Source organism: Acomys minous (genome assembly GCF_964271855.1).
Source record: "Acomys minous genome assembly, chromosome: 10".
Classification (NCBI taxonomy): Eukaryota; Metazoa; Chordata; class Mammalia; order Rodentia; family Muridae; genus Acomys; species Acomys minous.
The window spans coordinates 95,099,943-95,123,692 of NC_140491.1; the positions used below are offsets into that span (position 1 = coordinate 95,099,943).

The 23,750-nt window shown below is 47.5% G+C and overlaps 2 protein-coding genes across 10 annotated transcripts in view; one reads left to right on the forward strand and one right to left on the reverse strand.

Moving 5' to 3' along the window:
- Positions 1–23,750, forward strand: part of TANC1 (tetratricopeptide repeat, ankyrin repeat and coiled-coil containing 1) — a 227,884-nt gene that overhangs the window by 147,217 nt on the left and 56,917 nt on the right. For 5 of the 7 annotated variants that reach the window (XM_084800042.1, XM_084800045.1, XM_084800043.1 and 2 more), the window contains 3 exons: positions 7,239–7,369; positions 8,432–8,618; positions 21,580–21,843. In XM_084800042.1, the coding sequence (XP_084656168.1) occupies positions 7,239–7,369; positions 8,432–8,618; positions 21,580–21,843 (582 nt within the window). Of the gene's footprint in view, positions 1–7,238; positions 7,370–8,431; positions 8,619–15,192; positions 15,498–21,579; positions 21,844–23,750 lie in introns of those variants that run through there. The other 2 variants (XM_084800047.1, XM_084800048.1) reach the window with 2 other exon arrangements.
- LOC311607883 (uncharacterized protein) lies at positions 1,295–23,338 on the reverse strand. Of its 3 annotated transcripts, none has more exons than XM_084800051.1 (5): positions 23,215–23,338; positions 20,207–20,408; positions 11,231–11,320; positions 10,733–10,765; positions 1,295–3,840 (listed from the first exon to the last, which is right to left on the reverse strand). In XM_084800051.1, exons 2-5 carry the CDS (start codon positions 20,207–20,209, stop codon positions 3,646–3,648), a joined length of 321 nt encoding a protein of 106 aa, XP_084656177.1. In that variant the 5' UTR covers positions 20,210–20,408; positions 23,215–23,338; the 3' UTR covers positions 1,295–3,645. The 3 variants fall into 3 exon arrangements, with proteins under 3 accessions (XP_084656177.1, XP_084656178.1, XP_084656176.1); XM_084800052.1 differs by having other exon boundaries at positions 20,207–20,371; positions 23,215–23,262; XM_084800050.1 differs by lacking the exon at positions 23,215–23,338 and having other exon boundaries at positions 20,207–20,779.

The following is a 23,750-nucleotide window of genomic DNA, read 5'->3' on the forward strand; positions in this document are numbered from 1 at the left end:
GACCCAGCCCTTTGATACAACTTGTTTCCAGAGAGGTTGTGTCTTGGAGATGGCAGGAAAGCTAATAAAAGCCGAAGTGCTGATCTGAGTTGAAAACCATGGTGGCCTCGAGAGAGATCAGCATAACAGGTACCCTTTGCCTTAGAAGCAAAATGACGTAAGTTGGACCAAGGGGAAGGATTGTTCTGTTTTGAGAGAAGATTGCTGCCTTGGGGTTTTGTTAGGACCCAGTAGCAGGTGGAGGACGCAGCAGGGAGGGGCAGGAGAACCATGTGTTCTCTCGCTGTATCTTATGGCAGTTACTGGTTTCCACCCTGCAGGGCATAGTTTGCAAGGCTGATAAAAGTGGAGGTGTGCCATCAAAAAATTAGAATCGCTGTGAATTCGAGGCCAGCCTGGTCTACAAAGTGAGTCCAAGACAGCCAAGGCTACACAGAGAAACCCTGTCTCCAAAAACCAAAAAAAAAAAAAAAAAAAAAAAGAATAAATGTAGTTAGTAGGGCTATTTCTAGAGAGTACTGAAGGTGAGCAAATGAAATTACAGAGATGTGTGGAAGGAAGAATTGGTGAAGACACTGTCTTTTACCCCCAGGAAATTGAGTAAATGAAGGGGTGTTGGGTTTTTTTTTAAGTAAATACTTACTCCTTGACAGTTTTATGCATGCATATAATAAATTTTAGTCATTTTCACTCTATTACTTTTTTTTTTTTGAGCTCATCTCCTGTTGAAACTCTTCTTCCTAAGAAGTCCCCTCTTGCTTCCATGATTTTGTTTAGTTTTTGGTATGTGCGTGTCTGTGTCTTCCCTACTTAATTTGACACACCTTAGAATCACCTAAGAAGTAAGTTTCAGTTGAGGAGCTGCCCAGATCAGATTGGCCCGCCGGCCTCTCTGTGGAGGACTGTCATGACTGTTCATTGATGTAGGGGAGCCTAGCCCACTATGGGCGGCATCCATCCCCACGCAGGTGATCTTGGGCTCTGTGTAAGGAAGCTGGCTAAACGTGAGCCGGAGCAAGCCACTAAGTGGTGTTCGCCTGTAGTTTCTGCTTCAAGTTCCTATCCTGGCTCTCCTCAGTGGTGGGCTGTGACCGGAAGCATGACAGAGACCATTTCATCCCCTGAGTTGCTTTTGGTCATCATTGGATCACAGCAACAGCAAGAAAACCAGAATAGTGACCCTGGAACCCCTCTCTCTGTGGTAGAACTTCTTGTCAGAGCAGGGCACTGCGCCCTGGCATCCTTCCCTGCTACATGCTTGCACCGAGGCTGGAAATTCACTCAAGCATTTCCCCTGATAAGACGCTGAAAAGAATTAGTGTTATTAAATCCTGACCCTTGAGTACCAATCTTTTTAGTATTCTGGGTGGTAAAGCCGGAAGTCTGCACCGTGCGTTTCTCCTGCTGCTGCTGTCTGATGGCTGTCTTCGGGTAAAGCGTTTTTTGCCGTCACTTGAGTTGCAAGATAGACTAGCAGCTTTTCATAATGAAACATAACATTTATTTGAAATAATGATTGACAAACTGTGATTGCTCACAGTTGAGCATTTATCACACATTTTATTCCAAACGGATGAAATGAGCCTGTCACTTCAATTAAAGAAACAAACAAAACAACAAAAAGACTCCCCACAGGATTAGTCACCAATGCTAAAGCTTGACCTTTTAAATGAAAGTTATGTCTTTCGGAGCCTTGGCACCCGTCACATTGAGCTTGGTAGCGACTGAGGATTTCTCAGGTAAGACCTCATGGAATATTAATGATTATGATGGTTTGATATTGTGTAATAAACTGTGCCAACATTTTTAAGATTTGCAAAACCAGAAAAAAATTTCCTAGCTGACTCAATCCGTAATGTTACAAAATCTCGCATGGGTAAATGACCCCTTTGAAGCGTGGGCAGCTGAGGGAGGGGGTGAGGGGGGAGGGAAGGGGGGTAGCTCACTGGTGGAGTGCCAGCCCGTTTGGTATGCTCAGTGCTTTGGGTTAATTCTCCAGCACAAAACAGAACCAAACCCATAAACCAGGTCATTGGATTTTACAGGACCCGAGCGCAGAAAGTTAGTTGGTATACATTACCATCTGTGCTGGAATTTACCTTTAAGAAACTGCTACTTGTCAGGCCTTGGAGAGGTGTAAGAGAAGAGCTGCAGTTAGCTGAAAGGGCTGCTGTGTCTCTTAGGTTATAGTTCTGTGGTTCTATAAGACTATATCCCAGGGCTGGGGGTGTAGCTCAGCGATACAGCAAGCATGCGGTTAGAGGTTCGGTCCCCAGCAGTGACAAACCCAGAAGCATAGCTCCGCAGACGGAGTGTGGGGGTGAATTAGAATGCAGAGGTGAGTGAGTTGAGTAGCTTAAAGCTAGCTTGTATGTTGTGGCCTAGAAACAGCAGATTAGCAGATAGATGATCTGTTTACAAAATACTGTTTTTTTGGAAATAAGGAGGGAGCCCTGGTGGCTCAGGCACGTTGACCAGGAAGAAACTGAAAGTGTAACCCGGGTATTATGGCAGCACTTTTGTTGCAGCACTTGGGAGGCAGAGTCAGGCAGATGTCTTGAGTTCGAGACCAGCCTGGCCTACAGAGTGAGTTCCAAGATAGCTAGGGCTACAGAGGAGGGGGAAAATGCTGTCTCAAAAACCAAAACAAGCAAACAAAGATACAAGAACAAACAAAAAAGAAGCTGAAATGCTTATAGTATCAGCCAGAGAAGGCAAGTTAAGCAAGATGCAGGCCATGGGTAGAAGTGGCTAAGATTCGGAAAAGGGGTCCATGCCGGTTCCAAGGTCCATCACACTAACACAGTTGGTTAACAGGTATCTTGGCAACGTGGTGCCCTTCACTTGTTCAAGGTCACATAGCTAGTAAGTGGCCAGGAGTTGTCCTCAGTACCCATTGCGTCGTAGAGAGCAAAGAGGACGGAGGTTGGGGACATAGGGTTCTCCCTGCGTGGAATGACCCTCAAGGACCTTGAGGGATTCCCAAGTCAGAAAGGGCTCACATATGTAACTCAATAATGGAACCTCAAAGGTTTAGAAAACAGGGGCAGAGTAAAACCCCAAACCAGTAGACAGGGAGGAGCAATAGCCATCAGGGCAGAGTCAGTGCAACAGAGGCCTGGAAGACAACGCAAGGACTCACCGAGACAAGCAAGAGTGACAAACCCTTAGCTGGATTAACCAAAAAAACAGAGGGAGAAGATCCCAGTTAGAGGGGAGGCTGAAAAAAATCCCACAGCGGGCAGCTGCCAGTGTCTGCCTCTAAGAAGTGGGGGCGCGTAAATGGGAAATGAGCCAGTGAGCGTGGGCCTTAGTGAGAACCTTCGGTGTAAACAGCAAAGGGAGAGAATTTTTGTCTTGGAATAGTGAGTTTAGAAGAAGCTATGTGAGCCAAAAAAGATAACAATTATATTTTTAGGGAAGAGAGCTATAAGCACATTTGAAAATACATGTGAATGTGTGAAGCCAAGAAATGAAATGGCAGCGGAGAAGTGTAGCCTTGCTGTTAAGGCTAAGCCGAGGCGCTAACCATCTTGTGGCGTAGAAGGCATTTCTCACATGTTGCTGGTTTTGAGGTTCACAACCTACAGGAAGTGGGTACGGCCACATCAGCGAGCAGGAAGTTGACGTTCTCAGAGAGGCGAGTTACCAGACGAGGTCTCTGATAGCTTCGGTACAGAGGACTTCTCTGGCTCCCGAGATGCCAGGGAGGGCGAGAAAATGATTGTGAAGGAAGGAAGGGCACCTGGTGATCCGAAGTAACGGCGGCCGGAACCAAGTCAGTGTATGGACTACTTGCCGATGTTTGTGCCTCAAATGCAGTACTCTGAGTGTGGACAACTAAAAGAAGGGAAGAGATCCGTGAACTTCCTTTTAACTTCCCACGTGGGTGAACTCTCCACAGTGGTTCCATACCGAGGATTCCATGGGGATGTTATTGATAAGGGCATCACTCTCCATTTGCTTAGTGGGTTTACATGAGGCACATGGCTCTCTCGGTTCTACATCCGTGCATCATCAATTCTTCAGATATTTAAATCTATGAGATGTGAACTAGAGTGAGATCTCTTTCCCCCCCCCCCCACCGCCTTGTCCCCCTGTTCCATAGGTATTGGGTAAGGTGTCTATTTTTGATGAAGGAATTAATATTAACTATAAGAATGAAAGCAGACCCTTGGTTCTGAGTGGCCCGTCAGAATTCAGTTTGGATCACACTGGGGACAAAGCAGCTTCAAAGAGAACCCTAATCTTAGCGACATTGTGTAGGCTCCCTGACACCTCTTCTCTCCCAGAATGGTGCTGTTATAATTCACTCAGGTAATTCTGCCAGAGTGAAAGTCCAGTCAGAGAAGATACTATGGGTCAGGGAAGAGAGAGAAACGGCTTAGTGAATATTAAGGAGCTAGGCTGGTGACCTTCTGAGGAGATGGTCACCAAGATGAAGTTTAGGAAAAAATGGGTATTCCCCTCCCCCAATAAAACAGTTGGGGAAGCCCCCGAAGGAAATGACATTTTGATGATGTTATAGCTACCAAATGAAATCAAGAATGTGCGACTCTATTTTCAATCCTAGAAGGGTTTTAGAACTTTAGTAATAACCATGTCTAGGTTGAACAGGGAAACAACGGTTCATTATAAATTGTGGGGTCTCTTTTCAACTCAGCCATTAAGTTTGGAGTCGTCATAGTTCCCCATGTCATTTGAACATGGAGAGTTTGGAGTGATTAGTTTTGTTAGCTACTGGAGTTTTGTCTTTCTTTTCTTTTTTAAAGACAGATCTTTTGCTGTGTAGCCCCAACTGCCCTTCACTTACTGTGTGGCCCACGCTGGTCTCCATCCCACAGTCCTTTTTCTTCAGCATAAGCTGCTAGGGTTAAAAACATTCACTTGGCATACCTAGCTGACTGGTTGGTTTTAGATTTTTGTGTACTTTTTAGGGGGATCGGACTTGGAGTACCTATGTGCAGGTTGAGTGTGGAGGTGGCAGTGACAGCCATGGATCAGTAACGTCCCTCCCTCTTTGGTGTACGGGTCCTGTACAGGATCTAGGACCTCCAAGCGAGCCCCGAGTGAGGCATAGGCTAGGTTTGTCAACAGGGTGACTTGTGCAGCAGCCGAGCCTGCAGGCACAGCTGCTTTTTGGCCTCTATACCAGCTGCCAAACAGGGTGGAGTTCCTGGCCCTTCCCCCAGTGTTTCAGGTCGAACCAGAAGCTGGACTCTCTGGGGCTGGGACCCAGTCTCAGTGGCACAGCAGTGTGGGGATTGTTTAGAAAAGAAAGAGGGGTGTGGAGTAAGTAGAGAAGCTGCCCCCTCACCCACTTAGCCGTCTTCACCTCATTCCCTGTCAGCCCCCCTACCCCAGTCATCTTGCCACCTAAGACAAGGAGCTGTCTGACTTGGGGAGGAAGCCGGGGTAGGGGGTGGTGGGCGGGGAGGTCTCTGAATTCAGCCTTTGGGTGTGCCTAGGTTGTGTTGATTTGATTTAGTTTCCACCTTCCTTTCCCAAGTGCCATCTCTCTTAAGAATCTGTCTGTTGTTTGAAGTCTCCAGTGAGAAGGGACTTTTCCTAGGGTTGTGTTAGGGGTGTGGCTCACCTGCCCTCGGGTGTTTGCCTTCTCCTGGCTTGGAATGGGCCCATGGATATTATGAGCTTAACCTAAGAGATCTGGAAACTAGATCAGGACTCTGGACACAGAATCATCTTAGGTCTAGAGTGACTGAAATACCCATCTCACATAGTCCTTGTGCCCTCAACAGTGAGTTTTTTGAGAGTAAGCAAGTGGATGGGTGCTGTTTTTTCACAAAGACGTTGGCAGCCTGGTTTCTCTCACAGCTGCCGGTCTGGATACGTGGCGTAGCAAAACCTCCCTGCCACCGAGGAAAATCCATATGATTTTCATGAAAGTTTTGCTGACTTACACTCTGCAGTTGCTTATAGCAAAGTTAGAGCTGACATCGTGGTGGTGGTGGTGATGTTAGCTCATAGCATTATTGTTATTTCTTTCTCATTTTCCTCTACTCATCGTAGATTTCCACATGTTGGCAAAATAGGCTCAAGCATGTATAGGTCTGGATGTCTTGACAAGTTGAAGAGTAAACAAAACATGCAATCCCTGTAAACAAAACATGCAATCCCTGTCTTGAGAGTCACAAATTGCTCTTAAGTCCCAGCCTCGGTGAGCACAGTTAGCTCTTGTATAGAATCCCATTCCAGTGGATGCTGTAAGGCGGGAGAGAGGAGTAGAGTAATGTCGATTCTGTATTGTTCAGCCATAACTGTCGGGGTTTGAGCTTAGTCTCTAGCTCAGTATTTAAGTAAATTCCAACATGGAACATTCTGTCCGGTACAGAAATCCAGATGACTAGCCGTAGAAACACTGTGCCTCCCAGAGTCATGTGCAGCGTGCTGAGAATGGTCTGTCATGTGGCATGCACAGTAGGACATTAGATCCTGTCTTGTGCCTTTCTTCACTGGTCTTTGGTTGGTTGGTTTGTTTTCGTTTTTTTGAGACAGGGTCTCTCTGCGTAGCCTTGGCTGTCCTGGACTCACTTTGTAGACCAGGCTGGCCTCAAACTCACAGAGATCCACCTGCCTCTGCCTCCCAAGTGCTAGAAATAAAGGCGTGCACCACCACGCCTGGCCCCTTCACTGCTGGTCTTTGATTCGGTATGGATTCTTATGTTTTGAAACTGGGCTTTGAACCTCACTGCTATGGAATATGTGCAGCAAGTTTTCCACCCAAGGCCCCGTGCTCCTGTCTTATTGACTGAAAACTTGGAATTTAGTTTATCCTAACATCTAAATAAGCTGGGTCCTTGTAGCATGCCATTTTGGTTTTAATGCTGGCCTCTCGTGGATATAGAGCTCTCTGAGGATGCGGTGAAGCAGAAGCTCTTTGTTAGCCAAAGAGGTGTGTGAGGCACCCACTTCTCTTATGATGCTGGGATTGGGATTCTATCAGATAATGACCTGCGGGGTCTTCTTTTTCAAATCAAAAGTTTTGCCTTTTGCACTTGGGATTCCCTGTCACTGTTTCCTCAACCTGTCACAGCCCCTTAATTAGAATGAACTGGAGTGGGCAGGCAGCCTCGTCAAAGTCAGACGTGGCGCATTTTCTAAGGGTGCACAAAGTGCCGGACAAGCAGCTGGAGTGTGAACTCGTCTAGATGTGCCCCGGCCCGACTCCCCAGATGTGCCCCCAGGGGCATCTTGACTGTTTTCTCTCTTCCTTCCAGAAGCAAAGGCTGACGATGAGCCCAGCTGCTCTCCAGCAGCTCAGGAGCTGTTGACAAGGCTGGGATTTTTACTGGGAGAAGGGATCCCAGGAGCCACACACATAACCATTGAAGACAAAAATGAAGCCATGGTAATGCCGCCGGAGGGAGCTGCCTCATTTCCTACCAGAGTGTTGGAGGGGGAAGGGGGCTCGTGGTATTGTTTGGTTGAATGAGTTCTGGGCTCTTGTGTTTTGAAAATGACTACAACTGGGTGTTTTTTTTTTTTTTGAGGGGGGGAAGTGCTGGTGGTGTCTCTGCAGGGGGTGGTGGCGGAAATAGTTAATGACAAACAGAAGAGATCAGAACTTAAGGAAACATCCATTTTAACTTTATAACCATGGCCCAGAGGATAGTGGCAACATGGTTTAAGGTTGGTGGCAGCTGTTCTGCAATAAGGCTACCTCTGTCTTGAGAACACCGTTCCTCTCAGTCAAGTGCTTCCGTGTATGGTTACCTGTGCTTCCTTAGCTGTTGGGGTGCGGTGGGGGAGTCAGTGGGGTGAAGAAAAGACTCATAGGAGATGAGTCAGAGACAATCTGAGAGGGAGTCAATTGGCTCGTCCTCCAGGGAGGTAACTCTCTGTCCCTGGTAGCACAGCCACCGCTGCGCGTGTGCAAATAGCAGTGGGAGGCTGGAGCTTCTGAGGCCGTCCAGGGTCCCTGTGAGGAGGCACGGCTCAGGAGGCTTTGATTGAGAATGCAGTGGTCGCCAGTCTCCTTTCCTGAACACAGCCCATAAATCTTCAGGAATAGAATCAGGCTTGCCTTGCTTGGGAAACCTAATAGAAACACGGTCCCCAGGTTTTCCGTACAGAGGTCAGAAAGCGCATTTGTCTTCTGCAGGCTTTAAATGAAAGGAAGTCGTCAGCCTGTTGGCCACCTCTGGTTTATGAATTTGTGTCCCCGCTGAAGTTATTGCTAAGACTGCCCTCTTAGTCAAAAATCAAAACCTCAAAGGAGGCCACCAGAACAAAGACACATGTCCTTGAGCATTTGGAAGACCGTGTCTGTCCCTGTTGAGCTATAGAGATTTAAAAAAAAAAGTCTCCATTTGTCTTGTGTTTAGTTTTCGTCATTTTAGCACCAAAACAAAAGCATGTGTTGGAGCATGCTGTGTAAGCCATGCTAACTCCTCCTCCTGTTGGTCTGCAGTGCACAGCCCTGAGTCGCGGCATCAGCCCTTGCTCCACGCTGACAAGCAGCACCGCCTCTCCCAGCACCGACAGCCCCTGCTCGACCTTGAATAGCTGTGTCGGCAAGACAGCAGCCAACAAAAGCCCCTGTGAGACCATTAGCAGCCCTAGTTCCACCCTGGAAAGCAAGGACAGTGGGATTATAGGTAAGAAGCACACTGCGTGCCAATGTGATGGCTCGCCGCCTGCCCGCCAGAGCACTCAGGCACCTCAGGAGAGGGGTTCAGTGTGGTCCACGAAGGACCGTCTGCAGACCCCGCCCTGTTCATTGTAGACAGCTCGAGGGCTTTGTGCAGCCAAGAGAATGAATTTCAGCTTTTATATTCCTTGATGTTTACTTAATGTAACTAGGCTCTTTGTGTGTGTGTGTGTGTGTGTGTGTGTGTGTGTGTGTGTGTGTGTGTGTGTTTAAAAATTTAAAAAAATAGCAAAACAACTTATCGGATCTGGCCTGTGAAGTTACAAAACTCCTTCTACCTTCCTGGTCAGCATTTCCTGGGCACCACAGCAGGGCCATGAAATCCCTGCATATAAATCAGTTTTCACAGCCCCAATCTCAAGGTTGCTTTTCTCCCTGATGGCCTGTAGGGCCTGCGTTCTCTGTTTGTTGCTTCTAATGGGATCTGGCCACAGTTTTGAGGCCAGGGTGCTCTCAGGAAGTTTCCCGGGGTCCCCTATGGCAGATGTGGTCCCACCAAGCTGAGCGCAAGAAGACTGAGTTCCAAGTGGCTCAAGCAACATTGAGTTAACTCCTTCACACACTTCCTTGCTTAGAAAATGAGGGGGTTTTGGTTGATTCGTTAGCTTGGACACCTGTGTGATATTAGAATCCAGCCCAGACTGACAGCTGGTGAGGTTCTGCAGGTCTGGCTCAGCAGGGGCTGAGGTCTCCAGCTTTCCAGCAGCAGACGAGTAGGGCGTGGGATGGGGGATGGGGGTGGGAGGATGGAGGGATGGGGGTGAGGAGGGCCAAAGGCATCACTCAAGCCTTCTGCTCCACAGTTGTTGATTTCATAGTGGGTCTCCTGCATGGCTTCACCACTTCCCCTTTGCTGGGCTCCACCCATGTCTTTGAGGGAGTCATACATTATCACTCACCAGCTCCCCATCCACATTGATATGTAGTCAGATAGGAGGCCTCCATATTCTCTAGTCACCTGCAGTTTCACCCAAGTATAATTTCAAAAACCAAACCCAGACTTCATCCAATGTAGACTTTGAAGATTGGGCCCCCCCCCCCCAACCCCTTACCCCGACCCTGACAGGGCTGGAGTCAGGCTGTCGGAGCTCTGTGTGTATTGGTTAGGACTCAGCTTCGGCCAGGAGACTTCTTCCACTAATTTTGGTGGGACCAGACTTTTATGGATTTGTTTTATGTTGTGGTCACTGCAGTATCAAAATGTGATTTATATATCGTAATAGTCACTCGCTTAGGCTATTGATTAAAGTCTAGTATGTACCTGTCCTTACAAGCTGACCTTAGAAAATTGTCACCATCCCCACAAGTGACATTCTACCAGTTTGAAATTACTGATTTTAAATATATCATTCAGGGTGGGGGAGTGGAGTGTGAGTCAAGCATTTACAAGCATTTTTTAGCTCACAGTACCTCCTATCCGTCATTCATTTTTTCTCACTTGGGTACAGTGCCGAAACTTTGTTTCTTTTGTTTGTTTGTTTGTTTGTTTGTTTTGTTTTTGTTTTGTTTTGAGACAAGGTTTCTCTGTGTAGACCAGGCTGGTCCCAAACTCACAGAGATGCGCCTGCTTCTGAGCTCTGGCATTAAAGGTGTACACCAGCACGCCAGGCTCAGTGCTGAAAGTTTGAAAGTGATTTGCTTTGCAATAGTAGGCATCAGACCAAGGCTTTGGACCTGTGAGCCAAGTGAAAACCAACTACGCTGCATCCCCAGCCCCTACAAGCGTTTATACACAAAAGCAAAGGCACTTGCCTAGCTTGTACTGCCAGCGGAAAAGTAAGCTGCAGGAAGCTCTGACCGACCACTTGATTTACTATGGCCCTCCCCAGTGTCTGCCGGCTGATCAAACTCCTATTGTGTGCTCCTCTGGCACCACAGTGGTTCCCTTCAGTGTACTTGTTATTTAATTTTGGTTCCATATGGTGATGGGGGTGGGGGGGGCTTGCTTTTCCAACTCTGTTCTGGGTTATTAGCCGAGTGCTGGGAGTAAGAAATTAAAGGACCTTTTATGTCGTCCATTCTGCCCTCTGTTCCTTGGCTCTAGCCAACATGTTCCCTTACCTTGGCAAAGCACGAAGAGATGCAAAGATTGACCTGAAAGTGGGAAAAGGGAGAGATGGGGTTAACAGTCTTTCATGGGAGACCCCAGTTCCTGGGGACTGCGCTCCCATCACATAGTACAAGGTCCTTAGACGAGGGAAGCGCTGTGCTGGTGACATCATGCCTCTGTTCTCGCTCCTCTGTGATCCGTGGCACCAAAGTCTGTTGTCAAGGTGTGTTAGGGCGGAGAAGGAAAAGGAGTTAAGTACTTCCTCTCCAGGCTGGCTTGAGCTGCAGGTATCTGAGGAGGCAGGAGTGGTGGGGCCAGAGGGGAGGAGCTTCTGCTGGAGTCCCTGCAGGGCCTGCAGGTTCCCAAGCCTGAGCTGCACTTGTGGTCCTGTGATTGCAGGGGTGGGGTGTGCCCTTTTCACGTTCTGACTTTATGAACTGCAGCCCATGGTCACAGCTTTCGGGCATCATAGGTGTTTAAGGAAATAAAATAGTTAAGAATGCTCCTACCTTAGGGGGCAGAGGTGAAGGTAGAACATCCGGTTTTCCCACCTCAGAAGGCCTGGCAGCAGCTTTGTAGATAGAGTCTGTTGGTGAGGCCTGGAAGAGAGAGGATCCAGGTGCATTTAAGTTTCTGGTTTTTTGGGGATTTTTTATTTGTTTGTTTTGTTTTTTTGTTAAGTTGGAAAATAACTTTATTTGTTCTGAGGAGTAGGCCAGAGTCCCCTCAGAACTTCTGAAACTGCTTCCTGGTGCCAGCAGCTTTGGTGACCTTGAGCACATTGAATCCAATGGTCTTGCTCAGGGCCCTGCACTCTCCCACAGTGACAATGTCACTGGTCTGTACATCCCTGTTTTAAGTAAGGTTAGCCTTATGAACCAGGACAGCCAGTGTTGGCTAGCAAAGGCTGTGCAGTGGGCTGGGCTGTGTAAGACACAGGCTGCCTCAGTATTGCAAGCTCAGGACAGCCGAAGGCTCAAAGCAGTGTCCCGAGCACAGTTTACTCAGGGCATTAGGGGGCATGTCTCACAGTGCCAACCTATCCTTGAGAATCCCTCAGCCTCCTCTGACTGTTTAGGCTGATTTCCAGCATGCTGATTGTATTTAACCTAAAGTACTCTGCCCCGTGATGAAGGAAGAGGAAGCTTGGATTGCCACATGCCCGGGCAGCTTCCTCAAGGCTGCCACAGGTTCCCTAGCAGCATTGGGTTTCCACTGTTTAGCAAGGCGCCAGTGAGCATTAGAATGTTCTGGGCCTTCCAGTCTTGCTCTGGGAGACGTGGGCTTAATGGACTGTCCTGCCCCTTTCAAACATTGTTGCATCATCCAGAAGGGAGCCCCACTTTATCCTATTTTAAGAGGTTCAGATTCTCCTGACATTAAAGTCTCTAGAAGTACAAGGACCCTGACATGTAGAGATACTGGCCAAGCGGACGGGACTGACTGCATTCTCTATGATGTCTTAATTTTATTATTTTTATTATTTTTTTTAAGTTCCTCACCCTTTACTTACTGAAACCACTGGCATTACCTGGATGGTGGTGTCTGATTTTCAAATTTGCAATGTGAAAACCTGCTAAGTGTGAGCCCCAGCCGTACCTAGTCACAGCAAAACAAAGTTGCAGTTGCTTTCTTTGGAAGAAAAGCTTTTATAAAGAAACAGGCTTCAAAAGGTGTTTCCTCTCTGCCCGAGAAAACTGTTTTCTTTGTGACGCTCTTTTAAATTGCTTCCAACTGTTACAAATGGAATTGTAATCTGTGTTGATCCTAGTTTTGTTTTTTGGTTTTGTTTTTGTTTTTTGGAGGTGGGAGCTATATGTATTCATTAGAATATATATGGAAACTAATTTGACCTTCAAAAATTGCTAGAAATACTAGGTGCGGTGGTGCACACCTTTAATCCTAGCACTCAGGAGACAGAAGCAGGCTTATCTTTGTGAGTTCGAGGCCAGCCTGGTCTACAAAGAGAGTCTAGGACAGTTAGGGCTGTTACACAAAGAAATCCTGTCTCAAAAAAAAAAAATTGCTAGAAATATTGTGTTTTAATGAGCGTTCCGAATTGGATCTGTTTAATTTTTATGTCCAGATGATGATAACTGTCTTAAATGTGTATATTTATTTCAAGAAGATAGATGTTTTCCACTTAGGAGGGGAGGAATCACAAACTAACCCTGGCTTCTCTACCAAGATTTCATTTATATAAATATATACATGTGTGTTTATGTGCACGCACACACACATGTATACATATGTATGTATATATGTATCTGTGTGGGCACATACGTATTTATGTACATATGCATGCACCCATGTGCATGCATGTATGTGTGTATGTGCATATGTGCACGTGTGTGCTCAAATGTATGTGTGTGTGTGTGTTTGTGTGTGCATGTGTGTGTGTGTTTGTGTGCGCGTGCGTTCGCGCACTCCTGTGTATGATATATATGTAAGATGTCTCTGTGGATATATGTACTGTGCCATCCATGTTCAGAGGAACCTGCTGAGTCACTGTCTTCCTTCTGTGTTTGTGGGACCCCAGGGATTGAACTCAGGACGCCTGGTTTGTGTAGCAAGTGAGCTGCTGTCTCACTTGCCCAAGGTTTAAAACTAACGACAACCACAACCACAACCACCTACCATATCTTAAAGATTTCCGCACTCTATTAACAGATCTACCAAGAAGAAGGGTTTCTGTTAGATGCGATTAGAGACACTGCCTGTTCAGAAGCCTCGTCCCTTCAGTTCTCTTCACATTTTGTTCTTGTTTTGTTTTGTTTCTCCTCTTCTTCTTTCCTTCTGTTTTTTGAGACAGGGTTTCTCTGTGTAGCCCTGACCATCCCAGAACTCACTCTGTAGACCAGGCTAGCCTCAAACTCAGAGATCCTCTCCTGCTTCTGCCTCCTGAGTGCTGGGATTAAAGGCGCATGCCACCAACTCCTAGCCCCATTCTCTTCTTCGCTGTTCACCCTGGCCTGTCCAGGTTTTTATATGTTTAGTATTTGCAGCATCCAGCAGCTGCTGCTTTTGAGTGATGGTGTTGGGAAAGTCCTGGAAGGCTGGAGGATTCTGCACAGTGGCCCTGTTCCCCAACTCTACATGTCTCTCCCAGATGGTGTGTGTTAGCTCCCCCCCCCTTCCCCCCAGGATGGCCACAGGGGCCGGCATCCCAGGCAATACAGCCTTGCATAGTAAGTGCTGATTCCAGCTCTTTGGCTGCTTCTCCCTCTTTGCTTTCCTGTCCCCCTCTCCATGCATTCAGAAGTGGGGAGCAAATATAAGCTTTGATAGGAACACCTTTGGCTTGTGCTAAGCTGTGGGGCCCTTGGGCCAGACCCTGCCACTGCCTGGTGGGACGTGCTAACATTGGCTTCCCCGAGCAGTTGCTTAGAACATAAAAAGCCATCGTGGACAGCTTTAATCTTCTGTTGACTCTCTGTCTCCTCCCAGGCTTGTGAAATGAAAGTGACTCTGGAGTAGCCTTAGTCTGTTCACTTCTGTGACTCTGTGTCTCCAGGGAGGTGATCAGATGCGGTAATTTAACTGTGCTTCCTTTTCATTTTACACTTGTAAATCGCAACCTTTTTTTTTATTTTTGTACCAATGCTGCTCTGTTGCCACCTGTATTGCCTGCCCCGCTCTCCCAAATTAGCATGCTTTGAAATTGATTTGCTAATAACTATTTAGAATGTTTCAAATCTGGGTTAATACTCATTTTGCTACATTGCCTGCAATTTAAAAATCATCGTTAATTATAGGCGCCTTTTTTTTTTTTAATCTCTTGGGGGAAAGGAGGAAAGTCTCTCTTTACATTTATGATTGGGTAATGCAGTCAATGTAGGAAGAAATCCTCGGTTCCAGCCAGCGGCAGCTGCACTGACTGCAGTCACTCAGTGTGTTTGGGTTCTCCAGGCTCTTCTCTGCGTACTGGCAAGCATGTAAGGGCGCCTGCTGTATACCAGGAGCACGCTTGCTCAGAACCAGGGCAATAAAAAGTAAGGCACAGTATCTATTTTCAAAACTGTCTCCTTATGGGACTATGAAGTCATCAGGCCTGCCACTGGCTGAGTGGACACCTCCCACGAAAGGCACTTGCTCTTGCCGCATCGCATAATACCAACCACTGTTTGCCGAGAGCCTTTCCCATGGACTCCCGAGCTCCGGGGCATTATTTGAGGGTGTCAAAAGCCCCCATGTGAATGCTGTCCTTATATAAGTTTTCAAAGCATTGCCAAAGCACTGTAACTTATATTAGGAAAAAAAAAATCACATTCAAGTCTTCAGACTTTTCCTGGAGACTTTCGTTACCAGGCCAGACTCAGTTGCGGCAGTGTTCTCATCGAGAGAGGCGGGTCCCGGCTTCTCCCTCCCACACCGCCCAGGCCTAGCCCGTAGCCACTCCTTCAGGTATTTCCACAATCGAAAGGCCTGATGAATGTGCCTGGGAACTGCACCTGGGTCCTTGGCCTTGCTGCATGTTGTGGCAAAGCGTGCCTTGCGCAACGCGGGTGAGCGCTGAGCTGGAGATTTGGTACAGAGATCTGGCTGTCACGATCCAGTGCACAGGGTTCCCAGCACAACACCCAAAGGGGCAGGACTAGCCGGAAGTGCCAAGCTGCCATTCTGGGGCTTGCGCAGGAGGAGAAGCCAGGCAGTCCCTGGAGCTGCAGGTTTCCAGGACTCCATCCCGGCATTCCCTCTGACAGGAGAGGTAGCTTGCATTCTTCCCCAGGGAAGCTTCTCCTTGCTGAGCTAATAGCTATTAGGAGCTGGGAGCAGGTGAGCCAGGGACTGTTGTGTGGTTTTTGCTCGTCTGTAGTGGGTTGGCTTGGGTTGAGGGTTCGAGAGACGCACAGTCCTGCATACATGGTCAGAAAAATGATGCCTCGAAGAATTACGTGGTGCAGTCTTGGCCTTTGCTTTTGTTGCTCCGGGAATCCAGAGCATACCCAGGTATCCCGAACAGCTGTTGGTATGAGGTGTGAGTTCACTGGCGCCGACTGAGACCTTTTGTCTGGCCAAGGACCTAGGGAACTGCTACAATGCTGCCTTGATTCAGAGCTGATTTCTTTCTTTCTTCCTTTTTTTTTCTCAACCTCAGAGTTTCTTTGCTGCATTGAAATTGTAACTTCTGAAGTGGTCAGAGACCTTCATTTGGTCTGGGTCAAGGAAGGTGCTAAAAAGGCTGGACGGCCCCTTTAGCCTATTTCTTCCCTTCTCCCACTTCTATAAGCAGCCGTCATCGTCCTTTCTTGTTTGATTTTTAATTCACTGCGCAAATGCTTTAACTTCTAAGCTCTTCCTGTCATCCATTCAACTGACTTTGGAAGTGAACAGATGTTTCAGTGCTACTTTGTCTTTGGTTGCTCAGGAAGGGGATAGAACTATCCTGCTAATAATGTAAGAGGCTCTTTAACTATCATCTGCTATTTAAATGTTTCCAGCCCAGGCAGGAAGGGTGACGTTCCCTGTAGCTCTTATTCCGACTGTGGAGAATGAGCAACAACCCATGCAGTGCTTGAGGGAAACTGTAATTTCTGGGTTTTGCCTCCTTTAAAAGATGGAAATTTTTGGTATATGTTTTATAGTAAATTAGAGCAATTTTTGTATATAATTTATCAATGTATTCAGGAGTACATGTCTCAGATTTTCTGGAATTCACGTGACACCATTAGAGCAACATTCTGAGGCACGTGATACTTCAGGAGTTGTGGGGCTTTCCTGTCTGTAAGGATGTTATGGGAAGTGAGGGAGTGAGGTAAGCAAGCTATGACAAGGGCTTAGATGGCACACTGTAAGCACTGTTATGCCGGGCCATTGTAGTAGGTATGGTCTTTTCTTTTCTCTTTTCTTTTCATTGTTGTTGTTGTTCTTTTCTCTTTTCTTTTCATTGTTGTTGTTGTTGCTGCTGCTGCTGCTGCTGCTGTTTTCGAGACAAGGTTTCTCTGCATTGCCCTGGCTGTCCTGGACTTGCTTTGTAACCCAGGCTGGTCTCGAACCCACAGAGATTTGCCTGCCTCTGCCTCCCGCGTGCTGGGATTAAAAGTGTGTGTGTCATCACGCCTGGCCCGGCTGGTATGTTATTTCTTAAGGATACTTATTACTTAATTGATCTTTGGAGGATAATCGACGCTCACTCATAGATGTGTAGTGAACCAGGAGTTCCCTGTGGGGGTGCAAGTCAGCCAAGGAGGTAAAGTTGGAAATTGGGAGCACACAGTTTCACTTGCGTTCTTAGGAGAGGTCAGACAGTGATGTTAACCTTCCCAGTGGAAAAAGAGAAACACACTTGCATGAGGCTATATCTGTAAAATGGACGTGTATCCCGGTGCCATGTGCCTAGGGAATCAAGTCCCAGTGCCAGTTCTCAAAACATCGAGGACCCAGGTTGGATCCCAAAGTGTTCGTATTTAAGATGCTGTTTTAGGTGTGTGTCCACACAGTGTGCATGCACCCTTCCTGCGCTCTCTCTCCTCTGTAGCTCAAGGAGGATCCTGTTGATGTGAGCAGCCTAAGCTTGGCCACCTGGATAACATGGATTACCATTGTAATAGGTCTAGCTTTTTTATAATTTAATTTATTGTATATGAGTGCTTTACAGAAGAGGGCATCAGATCTCATTATAGATGGTTATGAGCCACGATGTGGTTGCTGGGAATTGAACTCAGGACCTTCAGAGGACCTTCAGAAGAAGAGCCACTGTTCTTAACCTCTGAGCCATCTCTCTAGCCCCAGGTCTGGCTTTTTTTTTAGTGCTCTTTTAAACCCACAGTGTGATTTAGGTCTTAAGAGAGCTACTAGGTTCTGTACTAAGGCTGTTTTGTTGTTGTTTGTTTATTTGTTTTGTTTTGGTTTTTCTGATTCAATTTTAAGTGTGCCTCCAATACAGAAGCTGAAATAAAGCAAAGGTGGTTGAAGGGAAGCTTGAGGGGGAGCATTTGCTGTCTACCTTTACCTATTATTACATTATTTGGTGACTGAGTCGGTGACAGTGCTTAAGTAAGGTGTCCCCATGACAGCAAACTCTCCTATAACCACAGCCGCTTGTGCAGCCTGTGTACGGAGCTTAGGCCAGTCAGGGAGGCCTCGCACATGCATTGGTTGCACAGAGAGGGGAGCTGGTGTTGGATGTGCCACTAACCCTCTCCCAAGTCTGTCTCTGCCTCTGTAAAGTGGGGCTGGCTCCTAGCCGGGCCACCTCTTCCCGCTTGTCATGAGGACCCTCTTTGTGTGTATGGCTTCGTATCTCAGGAAGGTATTTTGGAAGAATGAATATGTGACCGTGCAAATGGCTGAATATACAATCACTGTAGAGGAAGATAGACAACTGTCCCGGGGGTACAGGAGTTTTCATAGTAGTATCCACTGAGAAAGTGTGTAAGTTGAGAGTCTGTAGCGAGCAGCAGCACCAGGCCCCCGTTTACCTTACACTGTGGAATGTGGCTTGATGGAACATGGGCCCGTGGGCCTTATGCACATGGTGGAAGAGTGGTACAGACAAGGTGGGCGATACAGGCTTCTGTCAGCAAAGGCTGGCAGTGATGCAGCTGCAGGACTGAGACAGTAGAATTGTGGGTGCTCGGACCGTTTCAGAGTTTGGGGAGTATCAAGAAATATTTTAAAAATTTTGTTTTTATTTTAAATGGGTATGTATCTGTGTTTCTTTCTCTCTGTCTCTGTCTGTCTGTCTGTCTGTCTGTCTGTCTGTCTCTCTCTCTCTCTCTCTCTCTCTCTCTCTGCGTGTATGTCACATATGTGCCAGTGTCTACAGAGGCCAGAAGCCATCAGATCCTTTGTTGTGAGCTGCCTGATGTGGGTGCTGGGCAACGAAACTCGGGTCCCTCTTGAAGGAGCAGCAAATGAGCTTTTAATAACTGCTGAGACATCTCTGCGGACCATACTGTAGAGACTTTATTTTTTAAAGTCTTCATATTTAAGATGTTGCCCTAAGGGGGTGTGTGTGTGTGTATACGTGTGTACATGGCTTGTGTACGCACACATTCTCCAAATGGCTAGGCCAGCTTCTATGCAAGCAGAGTGGACTCCCCGGCCTTTCTCTGCTCCGCTGGTTGGCTTCGGTGGCTTAGTTACAGCTGAGCTGAGCCAGGAGTCCACTGCTGGGGCTTTGTGCAGTAAGGCAATCCCGCTGGGCTTCAAGAGCCACTGGCCTCCCACTCTCTGCGCCCTGCTGAGCGTGGCCGGTGGACTGCCTCTCGGTTACAAGCTTCCTTGTAGCTGTGGGGGCACTGCCAGTCTCTTCTCATTAGAGTCTCCTGCTAATGAATACTGACCTTTTCTAGCCTCCCTTTTGAGTGCCTACCTCAGGGCTGAGGGTGTAGCTCAGTGGTAGAATACTTCCCTAAGGTCCAGGCAAGGTCCTGGATATGATGCCCAGCACCACAAAATGGGAAAAAACGATAGCCACGCCCACTCCGTTGGAGAACTCAGGGTCACCTTCTCTCGTCCACTGTTCTCTCTCTCACTGTCAGTACTTGAGGCTTTCCACCCATCACATCCTGACCATCCCTGCGACAATTAAACCTTCAGCCTGTCCTGCCCCCTAGGACCCCTGGCCAGGCTCTTCCAGATGCTCCCAGCTGCTTTCTGGGCCCACGAAGCTGCAAGTCTGCTGTGCTGTCTGTCACTTGTGACAGGAAGTGGGGTGGTCTAGGTCCCTGTTCCTTTTGGTTAGGGTCTTAGATAGGACTAGGGTATCTATTGCAAGAGCTTACGGTACTGAGGGGAGAGTAAATATAGAAAAGCATCGACTGCCCCGAGATGCAGGTCCCACCAATAAAAATAGCCAAGACAGAAAAATTAAAACACATCCTTCCAACCCTCAGTCTGGTCATTCCCCTCCCGCTGCCATCGTTTAGATGTTGGGGCAGCCTTGAGCATGTAACATATTACAAGATGTCTCAGGAAAAGCACTCAGAATCCCAAATACTGGACTTAAAACAGTTCCGTTTTATGGGACTGACTGTAATTTTTTTTTATGCTTTTAACTTATTAACAGTTACTATTAATAATGAATTCCCATAAATAAACAATAAACTCATTAATAAGTTAAGCCATTCCTGTAAGGCATTAGCAGTCTCGGGCATATAGCAGACCTCCAGAGTGTCAGCTGCTCTGGTTAACCCTGCAGCAGCATCTCCACGTTGGGAAGAGTCACCATGCTTCTTATGTTTACATGTAAGGGGTCCATTTCAAAACACAGTGAAGACCGGCTTGATTCCAGACAGATGGGGGCACAGTTTATTACTCATAGGAATGTGGGGACAATCATCTTGGTTTCCCAGAAGTTGAAGCAGACCCCACTCAACTGGCTTTCACTTGGGTTAGGCGTGAGGCCGGTGGTCCTGAGCTGGTAACAGTAAGGTCAGTGGGGTATAGTGTCTGACTGCAAGTAGAATTGAACTATTAATTGCTGTTCGTTCGTTCGTTCATTCATTCATTCATCCAGCAAATATTTATTGAGCACTCACCATGCCCCAGATACTGCACTGTCCAGAGATGGAGAAGGTCAACTTTAGGCAGGTACACTACGAAGGTTTCCACATGTAGGAAGGCCTTCTAAATAGGCAGAAGCTAGAGAGCGGTATGTCTAGGCTGCAGCAGCAAGGACAGTGGTTGAATTGCAGCAAGGGCTCCTGCAGCCACAGCAAGGAAATCGTTTGTCTTCTGAACCTTCAAGAGCATTGCAAAAATTAAACCATTCAGAACTTTTGGTCCTAGAGAAGTGACCCTGTCCGAGCTCAGTTACCAGTTGCTGGTACAGTGTGCTCTTCATAGTGTGCGAATGAAGCCGGTCCCTCCAGGCAGCTGGGTCTGAGTGCACTCTGGCCAGCTCGCTCCCATTTGCCAGAATCCCACTCAGAGGCCCAGGCTGCTGGGATCCAAGCAGAGCATTAATGGGCATGGCTCCTGTCCTCAAGGACACGAGCCAGCATTGGGTCAACATTTGGGGCAGCCGGAGTGGCTGGGTGACCTGTGGTTTCAGGGGACTGTAAGCTGCTCAGGCAGTCTGAAATCTAGGAGCGTCTGCTTATAGCAGCTGTGTAGGGTGAGTACTGGGCTTCGCTTTCCCATATTCCTCTGCGCTTTTCCCAGGCAGGAAGTTTTTAGGTTGTTTCCCCCTCTCCTCTACTGCCCCCCCTCTATCCCTGCTGTCCCCCCTCCCTCCAACTCCCACCACATGATGGTTTACTTTCCTAGGAGTTAAATTTTAATTCTAAAACCAGAGCAGACCTTCCCAGACCGGTTCTTTCCCTGCCCTGCTCACACTGGAGTTTTCCATTCCCTCTTGTGGATGGAATAAGGCAAGTGGATCTCTCTGGACCTTGCTGGACAGATGTTACAGTTGCTAGTTTTAAGGATCAGATTCTCAGATTTCAAATTGCATCTCTGTTTCCATATCCTGCCTCTGTTCTGCAGTAGTTGCTATGTCGCCTATGGCTCTCCCCAGGAAATGAGCATTTGGATAGAGTATTTAAAGATGCAGAGGGATTTAATGAGATAGGAGTTAAAGGGAGGATTCAGTGCCTTCAAATTATGTAGATTCACTGTTAAAGCTCAGATACTTTGACAGCTTTTTCATTATGGTCCTATCCGCTCTTTCCCTTTCCTGTAGAGTGATTTAGCAGTTTATCCCCCCCCCCCCCATCCCCATAAGCAACATCCTTTTGATTTACCGAAATACATTATATGAAGCATACTCTGATAAAAACCTGTGTAGACCAGAAAACCTTTCCCTTGGTCCTGGGGAGGGGTGTGCATGTGTCTTAACTCTCAGCAGCCCCAGCCAAGCCTCGCCGCCTCCTTCAAAGTATTTTCAAAGTATTTTGATCTCTCATTTCAGCCACAATTACAAGTTCATCGGAAAATGATGACCGCAGTGGCTCCAGTTTGGAATGGAATAAAGATGGGAGCCTAAGGTTAGGGATTCAGAAGGGAGTGCTTCAGGACCGAAGAGCAGATAACTGCTCCCCCGTGGCAGAAGAGGAGACCTCTGGGTCAGCGGAGAGCGTGCTGCCCAAGGCGGAGTCCTCAGCTGGAGATGGTCCGATTCCTTATTCTCAGAGCTCCAGCTCGCTAATAATGCCACGGCCCAACTCAGTTGCAGGTAAGGCCATGCCTCTCGCCTAAGCCTCAGGGGCCTGGGTTCCCTTTTCTCTACCTAGAAAAATTAATCCAGACACAAGCCAGCAGTGCGGTCTTTGCCATAGGCCTCAGTTTACCCATTCTAAACATACAAGGTCTTTCAGTGGTCCTTTTGCTCTTGAGTTTCTTTAAACCTGTGATTTGAAATGTTAGCTCTTTGTAGATGAGGGAGAAAAAAGCTCAGTAACTCTGCCCTTGGTGTTCCATTTAAGCGTGTGTGAATTATGACCTCTTATTATATCTTGACATACAGGCATTATTTAGTTGATACCAGCTTAAAGGGTTTCTCATTCAACTTTAAAACACTTTGTTTTGTATGGCTGCAGCCCATCATAGCTGGGAGGCCAAATGCTACTGGAAAATTGAGCTGTAGTGGAGCTCTGGCTGAACGCTAGTGCAGTGGTAGGAGTGAAAGCAAGAGGCAGCAGCTAGGCACGGAGCCGTTGCCGGGCTCGCACATGGATGCATGGATGCATGGGTCGGTGGCCTGTCTTCAAACAAGGAATATGGAAGGTGGACGGAGGAGCTTCATTCTTGTGCATTTTGAAGGTCTTTTCTTCCTTTGCCGGAGCTCTTGGGCTGAATTCAGAAGGGGTGCTTGTTCAAGTAAATTCTTTGTTACTGGCATAGTGCTTACAAACCGCCCCCGCGCTACTATACCGACTCTTTGTACAGAAAAAGAGCTTTCTGTAATTTATGTTGCCCCTTCACTATGTGCTAGGTCACCCTTTTTTTTTTTTTTTAAATGATGGAACTCTGGAGCAGCTGGTAAATAAATGGCCTTAATGGAAAAGTTGTGAGGTACAACTCTAATTCACTTTCAAAGGAAGCAAAGTGGCCTTGTTCCAGAAGAGGGATTTGGCCTGTCTGCCAGGGAGAAGTACTAGAGAGCATTGTGCGTATTGATTGATGATTCTTCCAAAAGCTCCCCTGTCATCCCACCCCCACCGCCCTCACCCCTATTGCCACTGGCCCACCCCCCCAACCCCCCACCCCCGGGAACATAATATGTGGTACTCAAGATGCTTTAGGCTATAGTTACCTAGTGACAATGTGTGGGTCACTTGTAGGGTAACCACTCCTTTTTAAAATTAGGAAACTCATTAATAGAGTAATCTCAGCGATGTTAACAGCACTCAGTTCAGGGTGGTGGTGATGTGTCCTGCGAGAAGCTCTTGGTACGTCTCCAGCTGTGTGAGGTGACAGTGAGTGTGAGCTGAATATTTCAGAGATTGCCTGGGTCAAGGGACAAAGCTGTCTGGCTTCTGCAGCGCTCACCCACTGTCCTCTGTGTGTGCCCTTGAGCCAGACCTCAGGAACGGCTGGATCTTACCTCTGGGTTTGAGTGGACCCCATGGCTCAATGGATTTGCTCATTTCCCTGTCAGATTGCGCTGCAAACCAAGTGCACACGCAGGCAGCTGCCCTCCCTTGTGTGTCTGTTGACAAGTGCGGAGTCTAGTAGATTCTCCACCGCCCGCCTTCCTGCCACCCAAGCGGAACCTCTCCTGAGGGAATGGCCGCCGGGTTCAAGGTCGTGGAAAAGACCATGTTCACTTGTGTGAACTATACTCAGCATTGTTTACCCAGCAGGTGCACGGGCAGGCTGCAGACAGGGAACACTCAGTGTCAGTGCCGAACTCAAACGTGACGGGCCATGTTGTAGAACCTCGTGACCGTATTTGCATGTTATCACCCACATAAACGCAAAGACGCCACGTGGTAGGAAAGCCGGCCCATGGGTTAAAGAGTGGCGGCCTTTGTTGATAGGTGTCCACAGGAGACCTGGACCTGTGGTGAAGGGACAGGGGTAGTTAGTTCCTAAGATCACTAGCCGTTCCTGTAATTCAGCCTCCTGAAGGGGAAGTGT

Excerpts from the sequence above, each read along its gene's own strand:
- LOC311607883 (XM_084800051.1), bottom strand. Across the intron at positions 10,766-11,230 it reads CTTCACCTCTGCCCCCTAAG|GTCAATCTTTGCATCTCTTC; the intron begins GTAGGAGCATTC and ends TCCCACTTTCAG. Across the intron at positions 3,841-10,732 it reads TCTCTTCGTGCTTTGCCAAG|TTGTCCACACTCAGAGTACT; the intron begins GTAAGGGAACAT and ends CCCTTCTTTTAG.